The sequence below is a fragment of the Pocillopora damicornis genome, chromosome 2 (assembly GCF_964200805.1).
Source record: "Pocillopora damicornis chromosome 2, jaPocDami1.2, whole genome shotgun sequence".
Lineage (NCBI taxonomy): Eukaryota > Metazoa > Cnidaria > Anthozoa > Scleractinia > Pocilloporidae > Pocillopora > Pocillopora damicornis.
This window is the reverse complement of record NC_142671.1, coordinates 29,539,957-29,557,579: the sequence shown is the minus strand read 5'-3', so window position 1 is coordinate 29,557,579 and position 17,623 is coordinate 29,539,957. Positions and strand designations below refer to the sequence as shown.

At 40.3% G+C, this 17,623-nt stretch overlaps 2 protein-coding genes and 2 pseudogenes across 3 annotated transcripts; 3 read left to right on the top strand and 1 right to left on the bottom strand.

Moving 5' to 3' along the window:
- The first annotated feature begins 5,959 nt into the window (after positions 1–5,959).
- LOC113674174 (uncharacterized) lies at positions 5,960–9,104 on the top strand (annotated as a pseudogene). Its single transcript, XR_016184383.1, has 6 exons — positions 5,960–6,498; positions 6,915–7,349; positions 7,501–7,672; positions 8,040–8,188; positions 8,404–8,595; positions 8,956–9,104. The product of XR_016184383.1 is annotated as an uncharacterized LOC113674174 (transcript).
- An 827-nt stretch (positions 9,105–9,931) lies between these two features.
- On the top strand, positions 9,932–13,673 carry LOC149050747 (uncharacterized). The gene is made up of 4 exons (XM_089193180.1): positions 9,932–10,386; positions 10,567–10,649; positions 10,781–11,286; positions 12,980–13,673. Exons 1-4 carry the CDS (start codon positions 10,218–10,220, stop codon positions 13,671–13,673), a joined length of 1,452 nt encoding a protein of 483 aa, XP_089049306.1. The 5' UTR covers positions 9,932–10,217.
- Positions 13,674–13,859: 186 nt separating this feature from the next.
- Positions 13,860–14,597, bottom strand: LOC149050746 (THAP domain-containing protein 6-like). The gene is made up of 2 exons (XM_089193175.1): positions 14,335–14,597; positions 13,860–14,015 (listed from the first exon to the last, which is right to left on the bottom strand). Exons 1-2 carry the CDS (start codon positions 14,485–14,487, stop codon positions 13,860–13,862), a joined length of 309 nt encoding a protein of 102 aa, XP_089049301.1. The 5' UTR covers positions 14,488–14,597.
- A 22-nt stretch (positions 14,598–14,619) lies between these two features.
- LOC113669832 (uncharacterized) overlaps positions 14,620–17,623 on the top strand; it is a 4,013-nt pseudogene continuing 1,009 nt past the window's right edge.

The following is a 17,623-nucleotide window of genomic DNA, read 5'->3' as shown; positions in this document are numbered from 1 at the left end:
AACAACAAATCGTATTCTTAGAGATGTAGTGGAAATTGGTGCTTTTTTAGATACACATAATGTTTCTATATCTTGAAAGTGCCTATTACCCTCTTAAATTCAAATCAGTGAATGCGTAATTACATAGCTGAGTTTACTATGCATTTAATCAATGAGCAAACACTGCGGAGTTCTGCAAAGTTTTGGATCGATAGACTTTTACAACGATAGCGGATGGGCCACACTCACTCATCCTGAGACACATGCTCAGAACTTTGAATCTTGATGATCACGTTGATGAATGCTTTAGGAGCTGACTCCTCACTTGGACTCTGTTTGTTTCTAAAGCGTCTTTAGGTTGTCATAATTTTACTCTCAAGATTTCACTGGTTCCCAAAGGATCGCATGCAACGTGAGTGTTTTCTCTTTAAATTTTTCTTTTCTTTTTTTTATAACGTACTTGACACTCGTGTCGTGTGAAAGGCTTTATGAATCTCCCATATATTACGGGCGATTTTACGATCAAATTATACAAGAAAAACGGTCAAGAAAGAATAAAACCTCCGACTTGGTTTATTTAACAAAACGTAGCAATAGTTTGAGAAGACCATGAAAACATGCGTGATCGGTCCAAAGGTCAATCACGATGTCGTAGCGCAATAGTGACTAGCGCGGAAGTGTCACGCGAGAGTGTCATAAATCAGCTCTCAGCAAAATAACATCTTTGCTGATAGCATCTGGGTTTTTTAGCAGATATGCTGCCATTAACAAAAGGCCTCTCATTCTTCGAGTGAAACGCCTCGGCTGTATTCTCTACATGCCTCACAAGTGGACGCGTGATTCTAAAAACTCTTGCCGCAGAACGAAAATAAAGATATTCGCGCCCCACGTAGCCTGAGTCTCACTGAGTGCGAAGTTGTTCTCCCCGCTCTCTTCTCTCCCCGTCAACAGTACCCCGCAAGAATTCGTGTTCAGGGCGCTTCTACCCCATGTGATTGGATAACTCGATTGTGCGAAAATATATTTATTACAACAACGTAAATTTTCGACACGAGATGTGAACGAATCTCGTTCATGCTCATTGCTTTTCCTTGGTTTTTTAAATGAGAAGTTATTTGAAAACACCACGTTAAGACTATCGGATGTCTATCGCTGAATGGTAAGGCGGATTTTTCAAGCCTCTCACCAACTCTCACCGTGATTTGATTATCGATCGATCATCGATCCTTGATCATCGAATCCAATCTTATTGGGAACTTTTACTTTTGATTTTAGTATTCCATTCCTTACGGCTTAGACTTAATTCTTTAATGTTGTCTGTTGTTATTCTTTTAGGATAAGCTTTTCAGTTTCTCGTAGTTCAGCTACTGTGGTGGTGACTATCTTGTTCTTCATGAAAGTTCCTCTCATATAATTTATCAATCTGACTGCTCTTTCCCAGTCGGGGAACCTTGACACGCCATTAATGCGGCTAAACTTCTTGACAGAAGTGGTGCCCAAAATAGCCTTAACTTGAAGTTCTCATGTCTGATTATCGAAAATTTCTCCTCCTAAAAATAGAATTTTCTCCCCTATAGGAAGCAGGCCTTCTGAGACAATTAGATTTGATAAGTCCCTCGTCATTTCCTCGGCATCTCCCTGGGGCGTAATCGGCTGGATTATTCTTGGTCTTAATGTATCGAGAATATGAAAGTTATTTCTAAAAATTTTGAGCTTGACTGAAGAGCAGTGTGAGGCCGGAAAGCAAAATGCTCGCCGAAGCACAGAGTAAGACTTCGAAATTAAATTGTTTTTCTTTACTCTAAAGACAGCTGAACCAGAGAATCGAGAAAAGTCCAGTAATTCTAGTGGCATGCAAGAAGCATGTGTGAACGTTCACCGAAGGCCGTGAAATCAATCTTTTTTTTTTATATAACTTTTGAGACGGCTGAACCAGAGAATCGAGAAACGGCTACTAATCACAGTGGCAAAGGAGCATGTGTGTATTCAACATATAGAGACAGACCAGTTTGCGAAGTGGCGTGTAGTCGTGATTGTATCACCGGCTCAATTTGCCTCCGTTTTCTATTTGCTCTGCACTGTTGTTTAAATCACTCCCTATTTTATCCGGATAATCTCGTTTCCTGTGTATGTCGTGTCCTAAACATTGATGAAGGCACGGAGCTCTCGGATAGAGTAGATATGCATCATGCAAGCTATCAGTTAGTGTTGAGTTTGACCCATCATCTGGAAATTTCATCTTCTACAAGAAGGCATGGTGACTTTATTCGTCAGAGATCTTACACACCATACTCCGCTATTAACCTCACTCGCCTTCGCTCAGCAGCTAGTGGTGACACTAGTTGCTGGTCCACTTATTACGACTTTAACAACAAATAGTTGTACTTTGAAACCTAGAAGACGGAACCATCACAACCATTCCAATCTTGCTCAGATTAATTGAGTACCCGATCTTCATCAGACAACAACGGCCATACTAATCTGACTGTGTGCACGCTGAATGCTCGCTCTTTTGCCAACAAATCTGCGTTATTTGCTGATTACATTTATCAATGTAATGCTGACTTATTTGTAAAAAATGAAATCTTGTTATCGGATAACGACCCTGTAATTTGTAATGCGATGGCTTCTCCTGGCTTCAAGCTATTTAGTCTCCCCAAAAGTACTCGTGAAGGTGGGGATACGCGTCTTCTGTTTATTTATTTATTTTTCCAACAGCTTTATTGGGTATTACTCATATAACACTAGTACAATAATATAACACACGATAAAAATCGAAAGTATAAGATACACCAAGAATATTTATTGAGAGAGGAAAGCAGACATAAAAAGTCGTGGACCCAATGGGCCTGGTGCGAACAGCACCCCATGACCCTTGCGAGGCGACGCCCGAAAGATAAAAAAAGGAAACAAAGTCATGAACATTGAGATCAGTAACACCATTCAGACATTTGAGCAAGAAAACGAGATTAAAAAAAATAGTAATAAGCTGCTCTTTGGTCGGTTTTTCGCAAACCCTAATTTCGTTCAAGAACGTCTTTTGAATGTTCCGAATGGTCTCCATCAAATCTTCGAAATTCACGCCTTACACTGGCTATAATATATCGTCGACCGTAATCTTAGAACCAATCTTGTGACTATTATCAGTTTTATTGAGGAATTTTCAGACTTCTTGGAACCCATTATTTTATCTCGTGATCCTCTTTTCTTAACTGGTGATTTCGACATGAGTTTTGATGATCACAATCACTTGGCGGCTTGTCATTTCTTTGATTTATTGGAGTTGATATCATTATATCGACGCTTGTCGGAATCAACACATGAACTGGGCCATGGATGTGATAATTAAGCGGAACTCAGATAACTTTATCAGTGGTCAAGGTATGCCAGACATCCTGTTTTCGGATAATCTGACACTGCTATTCAAACTTAAAAAAGCTTGACTACCCGCTGTGAGAGAGAAATGCCATTCAAACTGAAAACAGCGTGACCACCCTCAAAGTTAACCTTGTTTCATTTAGGAAGTTGCGATCATTTGATATGGATGCATTTCTTGCTATGAAAAGTATCAAACACTGCGTAAGAGACACCCGTCCATGGATGTTGAACGATAATCTTAAATTGAACAAAGTTTGCCATATAACATCGCTTATTTTTTAATTACGTTGGCTACCGATAAGAAACAGAATGGAGTTTAAAATAGTTCCAACTACTTTTATGATTCGTTAAATTAAAAAGTTTTGGGCTCCCGCTTACCTAATTATGATCTCAGAATTTTCTAAAAACAGATTTCTTTTTAATAATTCATACCTGTTTTCAGTCTGAAGCTAGCCTATAGGTGGACAATTTTTACTGCTCTTTTTAAATTCTTGAATGCACTTCCTCTGAACATAGGGGGTGCAAATACAATCGAAATCGCTCAATAGGCATTTTCAATCAAAGCGATTTACTGTACTTCAAATTTCTCTTTTAATTATAATGTAGTCTTTGTGGTAACCTTTCATTCATATTCCCTTTTCTTCATAGCTTTAGTTGATTGTAATATTTTAACTCTTAAACTGTGATGCGCATTTGAAAATGTGATGGAATTTGCGCATCTAGATTCATCATCATTATTATTATTATTATCATTATCATTATTATTAATCTTAAATGGAGTGGTGAACGGACGTGCTATTTTTAAATACCAAATAACCGTTTCACCCTCAATACGTATCTATTAGAACATCTATTAGACAATTGCAACGCGTCGGTACAAATTTGGATGGAAAGTTAAAGTGTATATGACACGAAAATTTTTTTACTGTTTTTAGGTACTTAGATATATAAGATAAACGGTTTGAGAGTTTAAATTTGACAAAAATGGTTTTAAGCATTTTTTTTCCGTTCGAACTTCGCGCGAACGCGGCCTGAAATTTGTCTCCTCGACCGCGCGGCCAAAAAGTCACGTGAGCTGAGGCTGTGACGTCAGGTTTTTGTACTCTCGCTTAACGACATGGCGGAAAAGAAGAAGCCAGTGAGGGAAGGTGGACGCCATTGTGTCGCCGGAGCGCCCAACAATCAAAGTTGTACGAACACCAGCTACACGCCAGGCATCTCGATGCACCAATTTCCCGTGGATCGCGCTGTGAGAGAGAAATGGTTGAAATTTGTGCAGCGCCACTTAGTAGATTTCAAAGAGCCGATTTCAAAGCATGCCTTTTTGTGTTCCGTCAGCAGAAGCGTCAGGTCAGCAGTGATTTCCTCATCTTTCAATAAGATCAAACGTAATCGATCAGAATTTATTATATTTTGGCTAAAGTTGAGACGTGATGCATTGACAGAGTACGAGATGGAAGCGAAAAAGAGGAAAGTCGAAGAGGCGAGAGCATCAAGTTCTAACTCGTTAGATTTTCACGACGTTGTTGATGATAGAGTTGAGAAAAATCCGTGCTCCGATTCAAGTGACATTCATGAGAGTTCCATCAATACAATTTCCACTGCATCCAATGCTGCAATTGCTGCTCCTCTTCTGGCATGTACCACCCATTTGACTTCACCAGTTGCCTCAACATCCGCAAATATTAGCTGTACAACGCTGATCAGTGAAACACCTCTCTCCGCTGTTACTCCATTCCGAATTTTAACTCCACTGCAAGGCAGCTCTTGTGTAGACTGCATGCACAAATAAAAAGTGAGAACCTTGCAGAAACAAGTTAGGCGCTTGAAGACCGCAGTAAAAGAACAGAAAAAGGAGATAAGGGAGCTAAGAAGTGTGAGTACTGAAATAAACCATCCTATTATTTTGTTTATTCTCTTGTACCTTCGCATCATGTAGAAAATCATTGTCCACATTCAACACGCATTAATACATTATTATGCTGTGAATTACTCAAACATACATGTTTAAGGATTTTTCATTCATGAAGACAATAACTTTTGAATCCCCTTTGATGGTTTGCACTAAACAGAAGGTGACTGAAACAGAAACTGAGGAGGAAAATGTCATAGAGGAGGAACGTGGGCCTGAGGATTTGTTTGTTTGGTCAAGCGCTTGGAGTGATACAGAAACAGAAACAGAAAAAAAGGATGGGGATTGGAAGTTGTAGAGGGGCTCCAGAGATTCCACTGGAGAGGATGAGACTGAAGAAGATCCATCGGATGAAGATTTAGAGAAGGATATCAGGTGGGTACTATTTGTAACAACCTTCTTTGCTTTATTATATTCATAATCTTTTTCTTAAATAATGAAATGCATTCATTTACTTCTAAAATATAGTTTTCTGCTCCATTTTAAAGACTGTTTTTATGATTACTCTGGAACATATGGGCATATCCTCTTGTAAGCCAGACTTGAAAAATAATGGAGAATTGCTCAAATTGCACACAATCACTTTCAATATCTTCAAAGCAACTAGGAAATATAGTAGATAGGCATCAAAGTAAATAATAGGGTATCATATGATTCAAATGACCAAGACACACTTTAAATTTTGCAGAGTTGATTCTGACACTCCTGGGTATGATGAACCCAAGTTCATCTTGTTCTACAGCATGCTGTTGCAACTGTTTACAATGTTCTGTTTCAACTGCAAAGGAAATTCTCCAAAAGCTAGAATGAGGCAGTGTGGAACCCTTGTCAAAGTAACTCAGACTTGTTCACAATGTCACCAAGAGTACTCTTGGAAATCACAACCAACTGTTCTGGGAAAATACCCTGCTGGTAATATCCTACTGAGTTTTGGAGTCTTGGTGGCTGGTGCATCTATAAGCAAGGTCTTGCTGGTGTTCCGCCATATGGGGCTCTGTGGATATTCTGGCTGCACCTTTTTTGCCATCAAAGATCTTTCCTGTTCCCTGCTGTCCTTCTATACTGGGAAAGATAACAGGCTAATCTGATAGAGAGTATAAAGAAGATAAAAAATTTGGCTTGGAGTGGGGATGGCAGGTTTGACTCCATGCGGCACTCTGCCAAATATGGAGTGTACACAATGTTTTGTACCACAATCTTGAAGGTTGTCCACTTTGAATTAGTTCAGGTAAGTTTTGTATGAATACTGGTTATTAGTTTATACCACACAGGTGAATATTCCTTTAATGTGTGCTGATTGGCTAGTTGGAAGTGGCTTGCAGATACTATTCACCTCCTCAACTGAAGAGACAAACATGTGTCTCAACAATGTAATTCTTCAAACCTTTTCTTGGTTTATTGACAGAAAGAAATTAATTTCTTTGGTTTCTGGGTTTCTGTGTGGTATATACCTTAATAATTATGGTATTAATTATGGGTTCACTGAAATGTAATGGTCTGATGAATAATAGACAAAATGATGATGATATTAATAATAATAATAATAATAATAATAGTAATAATAAAAATTACAAGAACCCATGATTTGTATGGTATTTCCTGGTGGTTTGATAACCTCTATTTTCTTGTTTCTGCCTGTCTCACGCAAATGAAACTGGAGGCAGTCAGCAGACTGAACTGGAAGCAGCGAAGAGGTGTCTTTCTTTTTTGCAGCATTTTGGTTTGCCAATTGGTATTTTTGTGTCTGATAGGCACAGAGGCATTGCAAAATGGAATAGGGAGAACTGTGTCAACACCAAGCACTATTTTGATATATGGCATGTGGCAAGATCACTAGGGAAAAAGTTGTTGGCTCTGAGTAGAGAGAAAGGATGTGAAATTATAAAAGAGTGGATGAAGGGAATAAGAAAGCATCTCTACTGGTGTGCAACCTCAACAAAGGCTGGGTTTGAGTCCCACATCCTTGCCACATGGAATTCATTATTGCGTCATTTCAGCAACAAGCACAATAACCACCCAGATCCACTTTACAAACAGTGCTGTCAATGACAGCTTGAACCCAGGAGGTGGATTAGAGTTGGTATGAACATCAATAATATACTGCATATCTTTTTCAACTTGCCATTGCCAGTTCTGTTTTTGTTTACAATACCCCTTAGGCAAATAACTTAATCCACTGTTGTCAACAAACTAGACCATTGTGTAATTTCTTGCGTATTTACCTTTAACAGGAACTGAAGCATTTGACAAACTGAAACTGCTGTTGACCAAGAAAATGTTACTGAATGACATAAAGAAACTTTCGTCAGATGCCCAGACATGTTGCCTTGAAGGCTTCCATGCGACCTTGAACTATTGGCATCCTAAAATGACTTGTTTTACTTGGCTGGGGACTCTCAGCAGGTAATTTTGATTGTGTAGTAATACGTTTTCTTTTTTCATGTAGATTGGCCACCATAAAGTGTTCTAAGGCTTTCTTAGCTTTAAAACCACTTTACTGTGACCAATCCACAAAATTAACTCAGTTGATAAAACCAAATTATTTTTTTACACTTCTCTACTGATACAGCACCAGTTCCCTTAGAAAATTACCCCATTTATTTCTAAGGGAGTCACTTATACTAATTTTATGTTCATGTCTCTTGCTTAATCAGAATATATCTATGTTTTGGTGTTTCTTTCTCCTAAATGATTTCCAGTCATTTTTTTTGGATGAACCTATAAAATGGACATGAGTTTGCTCATTCCTGAATTTCTTTTTTTTTTAAAGGCACATACTTGCAAGTTTGTATTTCAATGAGAACTTACGGAGGGAAACACAAAGGGCATATGATGGAAAAGAGTACATTCAGGTCACTTACCCAAAATTTAAAATGGGAGAGGAAGTTGTGTGAGAGGTGGCATGCTCACCTACCTATGGTAAGAATAAATATGACTACAGTGGATTAACTCTTATTTATAAGAAAACAACGTGAATAATGTTTTAATACTTTGCTTTACTTGCCATATTCTTTGGTAAAACTGTGATACCCTTTAAAAGAGTATTATTTCTTGTTTAGAAATACCCTGAACCCGAACACACCTTTTTGTATATTATAATATATATATATATTTTTTGTTGTTGTTGTTTTCAGGTTATGTTGATGGTTTGAAGAAACTACTCTTCTATTTTCCAAAAGAAAAGAGGAAGGAAATAATTAAGAAGTATGCATCAAGAACACCTGAGCCCCTCAATCGGCAGTTTTCAGAAAGATTGAGCAAGGAGGAAGCTACAAAGGCATATAAGGCAAAAAAGGCAATGAAGAGAACAGCATTATTTCCACCTGGTTAGTTAATAGCTTTATCAATCCATTCATTTCAACTATCCAAATTTAACATGAAATGAATATAATTTATTACAATGAAGTTTTAGTAAGTGTGAATTATTTCATTTTTGCCACCTGTCTGTGGGGGGGCTGCTTATTTATCCACCTGTGGATATGCAACTCTCTACTTGAAGTTGGGAATGCCTGTAGATGGGCTTCGATGTTAAATGTGAATTTTTTTATTCCCAACTCAAGAAAGAGAGAATGAAGCACATTTGTATTCAGTCTGGATTAAACACCATTTGTCATTGGGCATACAAAGTAACACACCTACACTGTAATGATGCACTCACATACTATATCACCATTGTTATCCTATAGAATCAGAGCAAACTTCACAACAAGCTGATGGCAACAGTCAACCAAGCAGTAGTCAATCCACTTCTAGACGCACCCACAAAAGCAAGAGGCCATCTCATTGTCACAAGAAGAAAAGTGGCAAATAAAGTGACTCACAGTTTGTTATCCATGTCTGCTTTCTCGTGTTCTTTATTACTATTTTTTGAAGTATTTACAAAATGACATGGCCCATGCTAATGAAACTAAACCGGGAGCATTTTTTTATCACAAATTTTTTTTTTCATGGACCAATGAAGAACATTTACAAGACTTCAATGCTCCTTTCCATCCTGGACATTAGCATATCCCCTGTGTTGTTGTGTGTTGTTTTTTTTCCTTACACTGTGATAAACACAAGCTGGGAGAGGTTGTCTGTTTTCCCAGCCTATGTACCCACAAAGCCACCTCGTTGTCCATCTATATGCAACGGCTCTGATGAACCTATATGTAAACATAAAAGTGAGAAATGAAGACATCTACAGTTCAAGTAATTACCGGACCTTCATTCCTAACTGAATGACAGGAGACTCGTTTCTTATGACTGGAGAATTAAAAAATTAATATGAAACCACAAGTATCTCAATTATTAGGTCAAGCGATTAAAACAAGAATGACATAGAACTACATATTTAAAAGGAAAAAACCTTACTCGTTTTCTGACCCTCCTCTGCGGCGACGATAGGTTCCTCCATCTTGGCGTCTTAGGAGAGGAGTGACTTGCAGAAGAACGGCGCGGTTCGTAATGGCATTAAAGTCTTCATGTTTGGTGATGCAATTGATTCGTTCGATCGAACCATCAAACATCGATTTGGCGGACGAATTAGTGACTTCTCTGCAACATCGCATTCACACCTGGAGGAGGTAAAGGAAAAATTATCGGACAAACTTAGCAACGCAGGAGCGCATATCAGCCCTGCTTATGTTCAAAAGGAATCACGGTAAATCTCTCAACTTACCTTGAATCCACACTCACATTTCCTTCAAATCTAGACTCCTAAGTCGACGGGGTAAGTCCATCAGTATCTGTTTCTTCTTCATTTGCGTTCGGGCTTACTTCTTCGCCACAATCTGCAAGCGGCTCATCTTCATATGGGATGATAACACCATCGATAACTCTGGTTTCGCTATCTGAACTGTCACTCTGCTCCCAAATAGGGTGATATCACGCACCGCCATCTTGGATCGAGGGCCGCACCAAAACGAGGCTGGACGGGCATCCTGGACGACATGCTTGTTTAGCCAATATGGCTGAAGGTGGATTTTCTGCTGCGTGGTCGAAATCTCTCCGCAATGTTCCGTTTTTTGACGCCTCTTTTATCGAGACATGGCTTGAGACCGATGGAGAAGTCCCGAAGAAGGTGGTAACTCGTGGTTATAGTAACTTCTGCGAAGGGTATATCTTCGATGTCGAAGGTAAAAGTTTCCTTTCAGTCTCAAATTTAACTGCAACACTGGTGTGATTTCACGCTACGCATGCTTCTTTAGGCATCTTAGATGGTGCTTTTTTTTCGTTTATTGCACGATTCGCCATTCGAAATCTCTTGTGCAAAATCTATAGTGTATTAAACTTCCATATTCGCACTTTGCTTTCAGTTAAAACTCAGGATACACAAGTAATTGTTAGAGCTCGAAGCTACAAATCACAAAGAAAAAATGAAGAGCCATGGAGGTTACAGGTAAGCTTATTTATAATACTTAAGTTTTGTCTCAGCTCGAACTTTGCTTGATGTAATTTTCATACGAGTTAATTCTTAAAACATACACACACACATTCACAGCAGATATTTATCCATTTAATTTTTTTTAGGTTGAGATATCAAGGACTCCCGAAGTTAAAATAACCAGTACCTCCTGCAACTGTGAAGCAGGTGCAGGGCTCTGTAACCATGCAATAGGGCTGGTTTACCTCCTTGAGCATTATAGAAAACTGGGCTTAAAAAGTGTACCTCCTGCCATGTCAAAAACAAGTCTACCACAAACATGGCACGTTCCTCAAAGGACAGCAGGAATCAATCCCCACGAGGTGCAAGAGGTGCTGGTGCAGCAAGTGAAACCACCGAGCAATGATGCAACACAAAAAAAGAAAATACGCAGGTTAGATGGAGTACGGTCCACTCTGTATAATCCGATTCCAGAACATTTTGGTTCACCCAAAATCATTGATTCTATGAGAGACATATTCAAACAATATGAAGACATGCAAGTAAACAGTATTGTTCCAGAAACTGACAGTTTGGACTATGTGAATAGTAAACTAGGGAGAGTAGCTCATGGCTCAGTTATATCATACCACAGGCGGCCCAAGCCCCAGCTGTGAGATGATCATCTTGCGCAATAACAGTCATGGCGGAATTATAGGAGTTTGTATGGGAATATTTACGACCGCTCTAAGGTATAAAATAATACGTCAAATTCTCAAAAAAAATACCTCGCCTTACTTTCACAGCGTATCGCTTGTTATATGACCGCTTACTTTGATGAAAAGAACGCATTTTAGCGAGTTGTCCATTTCGAGGTTTTCAACGTTCATAAGAAAAGTCCAAGGCTGAACACTCCATTTCCGAACGCCTGATCCGAGAAGCGAAAAATCCAAGCTCAAAATGACCGGGCGCCCACAAATCCAACGCAGAATCCAAACACATATACTGTAGTTTCATTCCAATTCACTAAAAACTCAATCTTCCCCGTGCAACCGACACTAAGTCGCAGTTTGCTTCAAAAATTTCCAGTTTAGAGGTTTCTAACAGCCCGCGGCCACATCAACCTTGACACACGACCGTTGAAAACCAGCTCGGTAACCCTACCTCCTTTTCAAACTGAGCTTTGCCGGGGACCATACCGTCAGTTATTGTTTTAGAACCACGGGTCCCCTCAGTAGAAATCGATCATGAGGCTATTGTTTCGATCGGCCAATCGAATTCGCCTCCGGAAATGTTTACAAATTCAAAATAATTTACAGGCATAGTTGCAAACCGCACAGCTGATCTCGTAAATCTCGATAATTTCCTTTCAATTTCAAAAAGAAAAAATGTCCTCGGTAAAAAAATAGTCTATTCCACGGTTGCAGCAGGGACATAATCAATTCGAACTCGTATCTGAAATGGAAATCGTGGTAAGTATTGTTGCTGGATATCCGTGCGGACGAAACGAAATAACAGTTGTCTTGTTAGCAACATTAAACTAAGTATGTCCAGATAGTGCTAAATTGAATACTGGAACTAATCCTTCCAATATTTTCCTCTGACTCCGAAAATAATCAAATTGGCCGATTGGCCAATCGAAACAATAGCCTCTTGATCGATTTCTACTGAGGGGACCCGTGGTTCTAAAAGAATTTATAGACGATAACTGACGGTATGGTCCCCGGCGAGGCTCAGTTCGAAAAGGAGGTAGGGTTACCGAGCTGGTTTTCAACGGTCGTGTGTCAAGGTTGATGTGGCCGCGGGCTGTTAGAAACCTCTAAACTGGAAATTTTTGAAGCAAACTGCCGCTTAGTGTCGGTTGCACGGGGAAGAATGAGTTTTTTAGTGAATTTTAATGAAACTACAGTATATGTGCTTGGATTCTGCTTTGGATTTGTGGGCGCCCATTCATTTTGAGCTTGGATTTTTCGCTTCTCGGATCAGGCGTTCGGAAATGGAGTGTTCAGCCTTGGGCTTTTCTTATGTACGTTGAAAACCTCGAAATAAACAACTCGCTTAAATGGGCTCTTTTCATTAAAGTAAGCGGTCAGATAACAAGCGACACACTGTGGAAGTAAGGTGAGGTTTTTTTTTTTGAGAATTTGACGTAGTTTTTATTCCTTAGAGCAGTCGTAAATATGCCCATACAAACTCTTATAATTCCGCCATGACTGTTATTGCGCAAGATGATCATCTCACAGCTGGAGCTTGGGCCGCCTGTGATCATACCAACAACGTCAGAACACAACCAATGATCCAAAAATTCACATTAATGTTGAGGGGCCACAGGAGCCACTGCCTTTTGGTGTACCATTGCTTAAAAGCAATTATACATTTGTGCCTACTTTGGCAGAACTTAACTTTGCTGAAGGGCTTAGTGTCTCACAAGCACAATCCTGTTTATATGAGGAAGAAACAAGGGAGCAGTCTGACACTCAGAAGTGGCATGATCTGAGGGCACAGAGGCTATCTTCGAGTAAATTTAAAGATGTTTGTGCCCGAAGGGCTGACTTTGAATCACTGGCAGTAAGGCAACTAAAGAAGACTGTGCAAACTGCAGCCATGAGGCATGGTATAAATACAGAAGAAGAGGCAGCTTCTGCATATGCTGACAGTGGAGATTGCAATGTTTTCCCTGCCGGGATTGTTATCAACCCATCATGTCCACATCTGGCTGCCTCTCCAGATCGAAGGGTCTATGATCCCTCTGAAAACAATCCCTGGGGGCTGCTGGAAATCAAGTGCCCTATTACGGATTCAATCTCGCAGCTGAAATATCTGAAATGTGTAAATGGGGTTTATAAACTTCGAAAAACACATAGCTATTACTACCAGATCATGGGACAGATGATGTTGACAGGTTGTGAATGGGTAGATTTTTATGTTTATTGTAAATCTGACTTTCATTTAGAAAGAGTGAGGTTTGATGCAGAATTTTGTTCAGAGATGAAGATGAAATTAGACAAATTTTATTTTGAATACCTCCTCCCTGAACTGTTAAAAAAAGTGGGGGCATAGCCTGCTTTGTGAAGCATAGTTAAAAAAATCTGTATGACTAAGCCTAATGTTTTGATAAGTGCTTGAAATAGGATGTATGCTGCAGCAGCAGAGACAAATAATTTATGAAAGGATTTAGGATTTTTGGACTAAGTACATGTAACCAACTCATGTGAGCTGTATAGAGAATGTGATTTCGAACCTCCCTTACAAGGGGGCACCACCTCTATCCTGGCTGGACTTTGTCCACTGAAACTGCGAAGGCACAACTCCTGGTTTCAGACGTATAAGCCCTGTTATAGTTTTAAACATATCACTTGGCTTGAAGTGAGCAGAACACACTAGAGTAGAGCCTTTCTTGATCTAGGAAACGAGTTTAACACTCTGAATTAAATCGCTGATAACAAGGGAGAATCTCACGGAATATTAATAATCATATTCGAGTCAATGAAAACAAACAAACCGGTGCCATGTGCGTTTGACAGTTTCGGCCAAAATCGACCAAAATCTAATGTAATGAGTCTATAGTTCCTCTGGATATGAATCGAGTACGCAATTCACGTTTAAGAAGCAAGTAAGACGGGAACTAACTGAGTCTTAAATCGAAAAACTTCCCGAACATATATATCAAAAGTGCACACGTGCGTTTGACAGCTCGCTGTAGTCACGACTCGACACTCACCTGAAAAAGCGTCCCTTCATCTCGCTTTATCGCGGCAATCCACTTCGATCTCTGTGAAGAATTTTTAGGAAAGTTGAAAAACGACAAATTCTGACCACTTTTGTTTCGTTTGTCGTTCGTACAGTAATTTACACAGCAATGATCGTGAGCCATATTTGCGAGTTATTTCCACTCAAACTCCATGTAACGCAACCCTCCAAATGACCGCATGCCCGTCCACCCTCGTTTTGGTGCGGCACTCGATCCAAGATGGCGGTGCGTGATATCGGATCGAGACCCCTAGAGGAGTCACACGACTCATTACTGACCTCGGAATCACTGGATGTCGCGGAAACAGACACGGCGGAAAGCGACAGATTTGAGAAGTACGCGTGGTTTTGTTGTAAATTAATTTGTTCACTGATCAAGCTATCAAACAACGTGACGTCATAACCTTGTTTCTCGTCCCCAGTCTCCTGAGACAGTTTTTATTTAGAAATCGAGCAAGTTTTGCATGAAGAACAGCGGGCAGAGAAAAAAAAAAATTATCATTACATATTGAACTGCCAAAATCCGGGGAAAAAATTTTCGTGTCATATACACTTCAAACAAGCAAACGAAACCAAAAACCGCATAACCAACATCGATGATAGTGAGCTGGTTGTAAAGAGGAACATTGCAAGATATGTCGAGGAAACAGGGCAAATTGAAATGGACAGAGCTTATGAATAGTGATCTTCTGGAATGCAAGAGAACAGCGAAGGATTTGATATCGTCTGTAGACCCTCTGTGAAACGTTACCGGGAGGAAGATGGGTTATATCGGAGTAATGGTGGATTTATGGGAAGAAAAGGGTTACGGATACTTGGGGCTGAAAAGCCAGAATTTACGGGATCAAGCCTCGAGATTGGAGAAAATGGAGCAAGAGCAGAACTATACACGAAATAGTACCACTTTATTCGAGAGTGGGAACAGGTTAGAAATTGAGTCGGATGATATGGAAGAGAAGGCGGCCGAGGAAAATAATAATAATTAAGCTGACTTGCGAAACATTCAAAACAATAGCCCGCAGCAGCAGTTTGAAAACGCTAATTCCGTTATCTCGGATTTTCATCAGCCAGTAACAACCGAGAGTGGCCGAGTACCTTCTCCCACGGGACTGGCTAGTACAATAGTCACAGATCAAAACAAAATCAAACCAAATCTGCCCGATTATGTTTTGTTTCCTTCCGAAATAAAGAACAAAACATGGGGTAATATTAGCCACGCGAGCTTCTGTAATATTGTCAATGGTGTTTACGAAGAAATCGTCTACTACAGGAGAAATATATCCAATTTACCATCTAGTCGTGCAGGGAAGAGTTTCATTGAAGAATTAACTTTCTGGATTAAGCAGTTCAATGCAGATTCTGATTTGAACTCAGTTGCCTTGAAAGCATTTATGGTGCTCCCAACTTTGATCCTGCAGAAACCGTCCGCTACTTCTAAAAGCGAGGAACACAGCGCAGCAATAGAGCGTCGATTAGCTCTCTGGAAACAAGGGGAGCTTGATTTGTTGCTTAAAGAAGTGAGGTTTTTACAGGGAAAATTTGTGAACTCTAAGAAAGCTAGGACGGTCGAGGACGTATCCAAAGTTTTTTCAAAACTGGTTCTGCAAAGAAAATTGTTAGCCGCAATGAAACTCCTAGATAACGAGAGCTCGTCTGGCCTGCTCGACCTATCACCAGACGTCCTGCGAGGATTACATGACAAGCATCCAGAGGCGGCTGATATTGCAGAGGAGAGTTTGTTGCAAGGTCTAGTTGATTATATTCCACCAAACGTGTATGATCTCATAGACCAAGAAATGATTTACAACTCAGCAAGCAAAACCAAGGGCTCGGCAGGGCCATCGGGAATGGACTCGGAGCTTTATAGGAGAATCCTGTGCTCTAAGAGCTGTAAGACTGAGGGTAAAATCCTAAGAGAAGAGAAAGCTGTGTTCACGAGAAATCTGCTTAAAAAATCGTACCATCCATTTTTCCTGGAAGCCTTTACATCTTGCAGGCTCATCCCGCTCGACAAGAACCCTGGAATCAGACAAATGGGCGTTGGAGAGGTCTTAAGGCGAATAGTGGGAAAAACGGTCAGCAGTTTCTTAAAGGAGGAAATAAGAGAAGCGACAAGTCCCCTACATGTTTGTGCTGGTCATAATGCAGGGGCAGAGGCTGCGATACATGCAATGAGCTAAGTGTTTGAAGAAGAAGGAACAGATGGGATTCTGTTGATCGATGCAAGTAACGCCTTTAAGCAAATGAATAGGTCAGCGGATTCGCACAGTATCCAGATCACATGCAAAGAAATGGCGCTCTATGTAATAAACACTTATAGAAGCCCATCTAGACTGGTTATCTGCGGTGGAGGTGAAATACTTTCACAAGAAGGCACTACGCAAGGGGATCCCCTAGCGATGCCATGGTACTCAGTCAATACATCTATAATGATTCAGAATCTGAGGGCGCACTGCCCGATGGTTAAAGAGGTGTGGCTTGCAGACGACTCTGCTGGAGGAGGGAGAATCGCGCAGCTGTACGACTGATACAAGCAATTGAGTAAAGAGAGAGAAATGTTTGGATATCTCGTTAACGGGTCAAAGTGCTAGCTGATTGTTAAGTCTGAGGCACTTGCAGATGAAGCAAAGAGGGTGTTTGGAGATGAAGTCAATATAACAACTGAAGGTCAGCGCCATCTAGGAGCAGTCATTGCGTCGCAAGAATACAAAGATCAATATTGTGAGGAGAAAATCTGCATATGGAAAGAGGAAATCGAACGGCTCTACGAAATTGAAAAGAGTCAGCTACACACAGCGTACATTGCCTTCACAAAAGGGTACAAGTTAAAGTTCACCTACTTTATGCGCACTATAGATTCGTTTGAGGATTATGTCGATCCAACCCAGGAGGCGATTGACGACCTACTTCTTCCAATCAGAGCCTCTCCCTAACGAGGTGCGTTTACTTGTCACCTTAACAACATCTCAAGGGGGTCTGAGCATGCCAGATTTGAGAGCTGAGGCGCCACAACAGTTTGCTGCCTCGAAGTCAATAACTACTGCGCGCGTAGATTCGAAAGCTCTATGGAAGAGCTTAAGAGACATCACCAGTCACTTAAGAGGGCGCGTGACAAAGAGAAAATGGAAAGCATTAATTCAACTCCTTCCCAGATCTGCTGCGACTAGTTAATCAATCGAGAGGCAAGGGCGGAAGTTCTTGGTTAAATGCGATGCCTCTCGCAGATCAGGGCTTAGCCCTTAATAAGCAGGAGTTCAGAG

Excerpts from the sequence above, each read along its gene's own strand:
- LOC149050746 (XM_089193175.1), bottom strand. The coding sequence starts at position 14,487 with ATGGCTCACGATCATTGCTGTGTAAATTACTGTACGAACGACAAACGA. Across the intron at positions 14,016-14,334 it reads ATGAAGGGACGCTTTTTCAG|ATCAAGAAAGGCTCTACTCT; the intron begins GTGAGTGTCGAG and ends CTCGTTTCCTAG.
- LOC149050747 (XM_089193180.1), top strand. The coding sequence starts at position 10,218 with ATGGCTGAAGGTGGATTTTCTGCTGCGTGGTCGAAATCTCTCCGCAAT. Across the intron at positions 10,387-10,566 it reads GTATATCTTCGATGTCGAAG|TTAAAACTCAGGATACACAA; the intron begins GTAAAAGTTTCC and ends CTTTGCTTTCAG. Across the intron at positions 10,650-10,780 it reads AAGAGCCATGGAGGTTACAG|GTTGAGATATCAAGGACTCC; the intron begins GTAAGCTTATTT and ends AATTTTTTTTAG.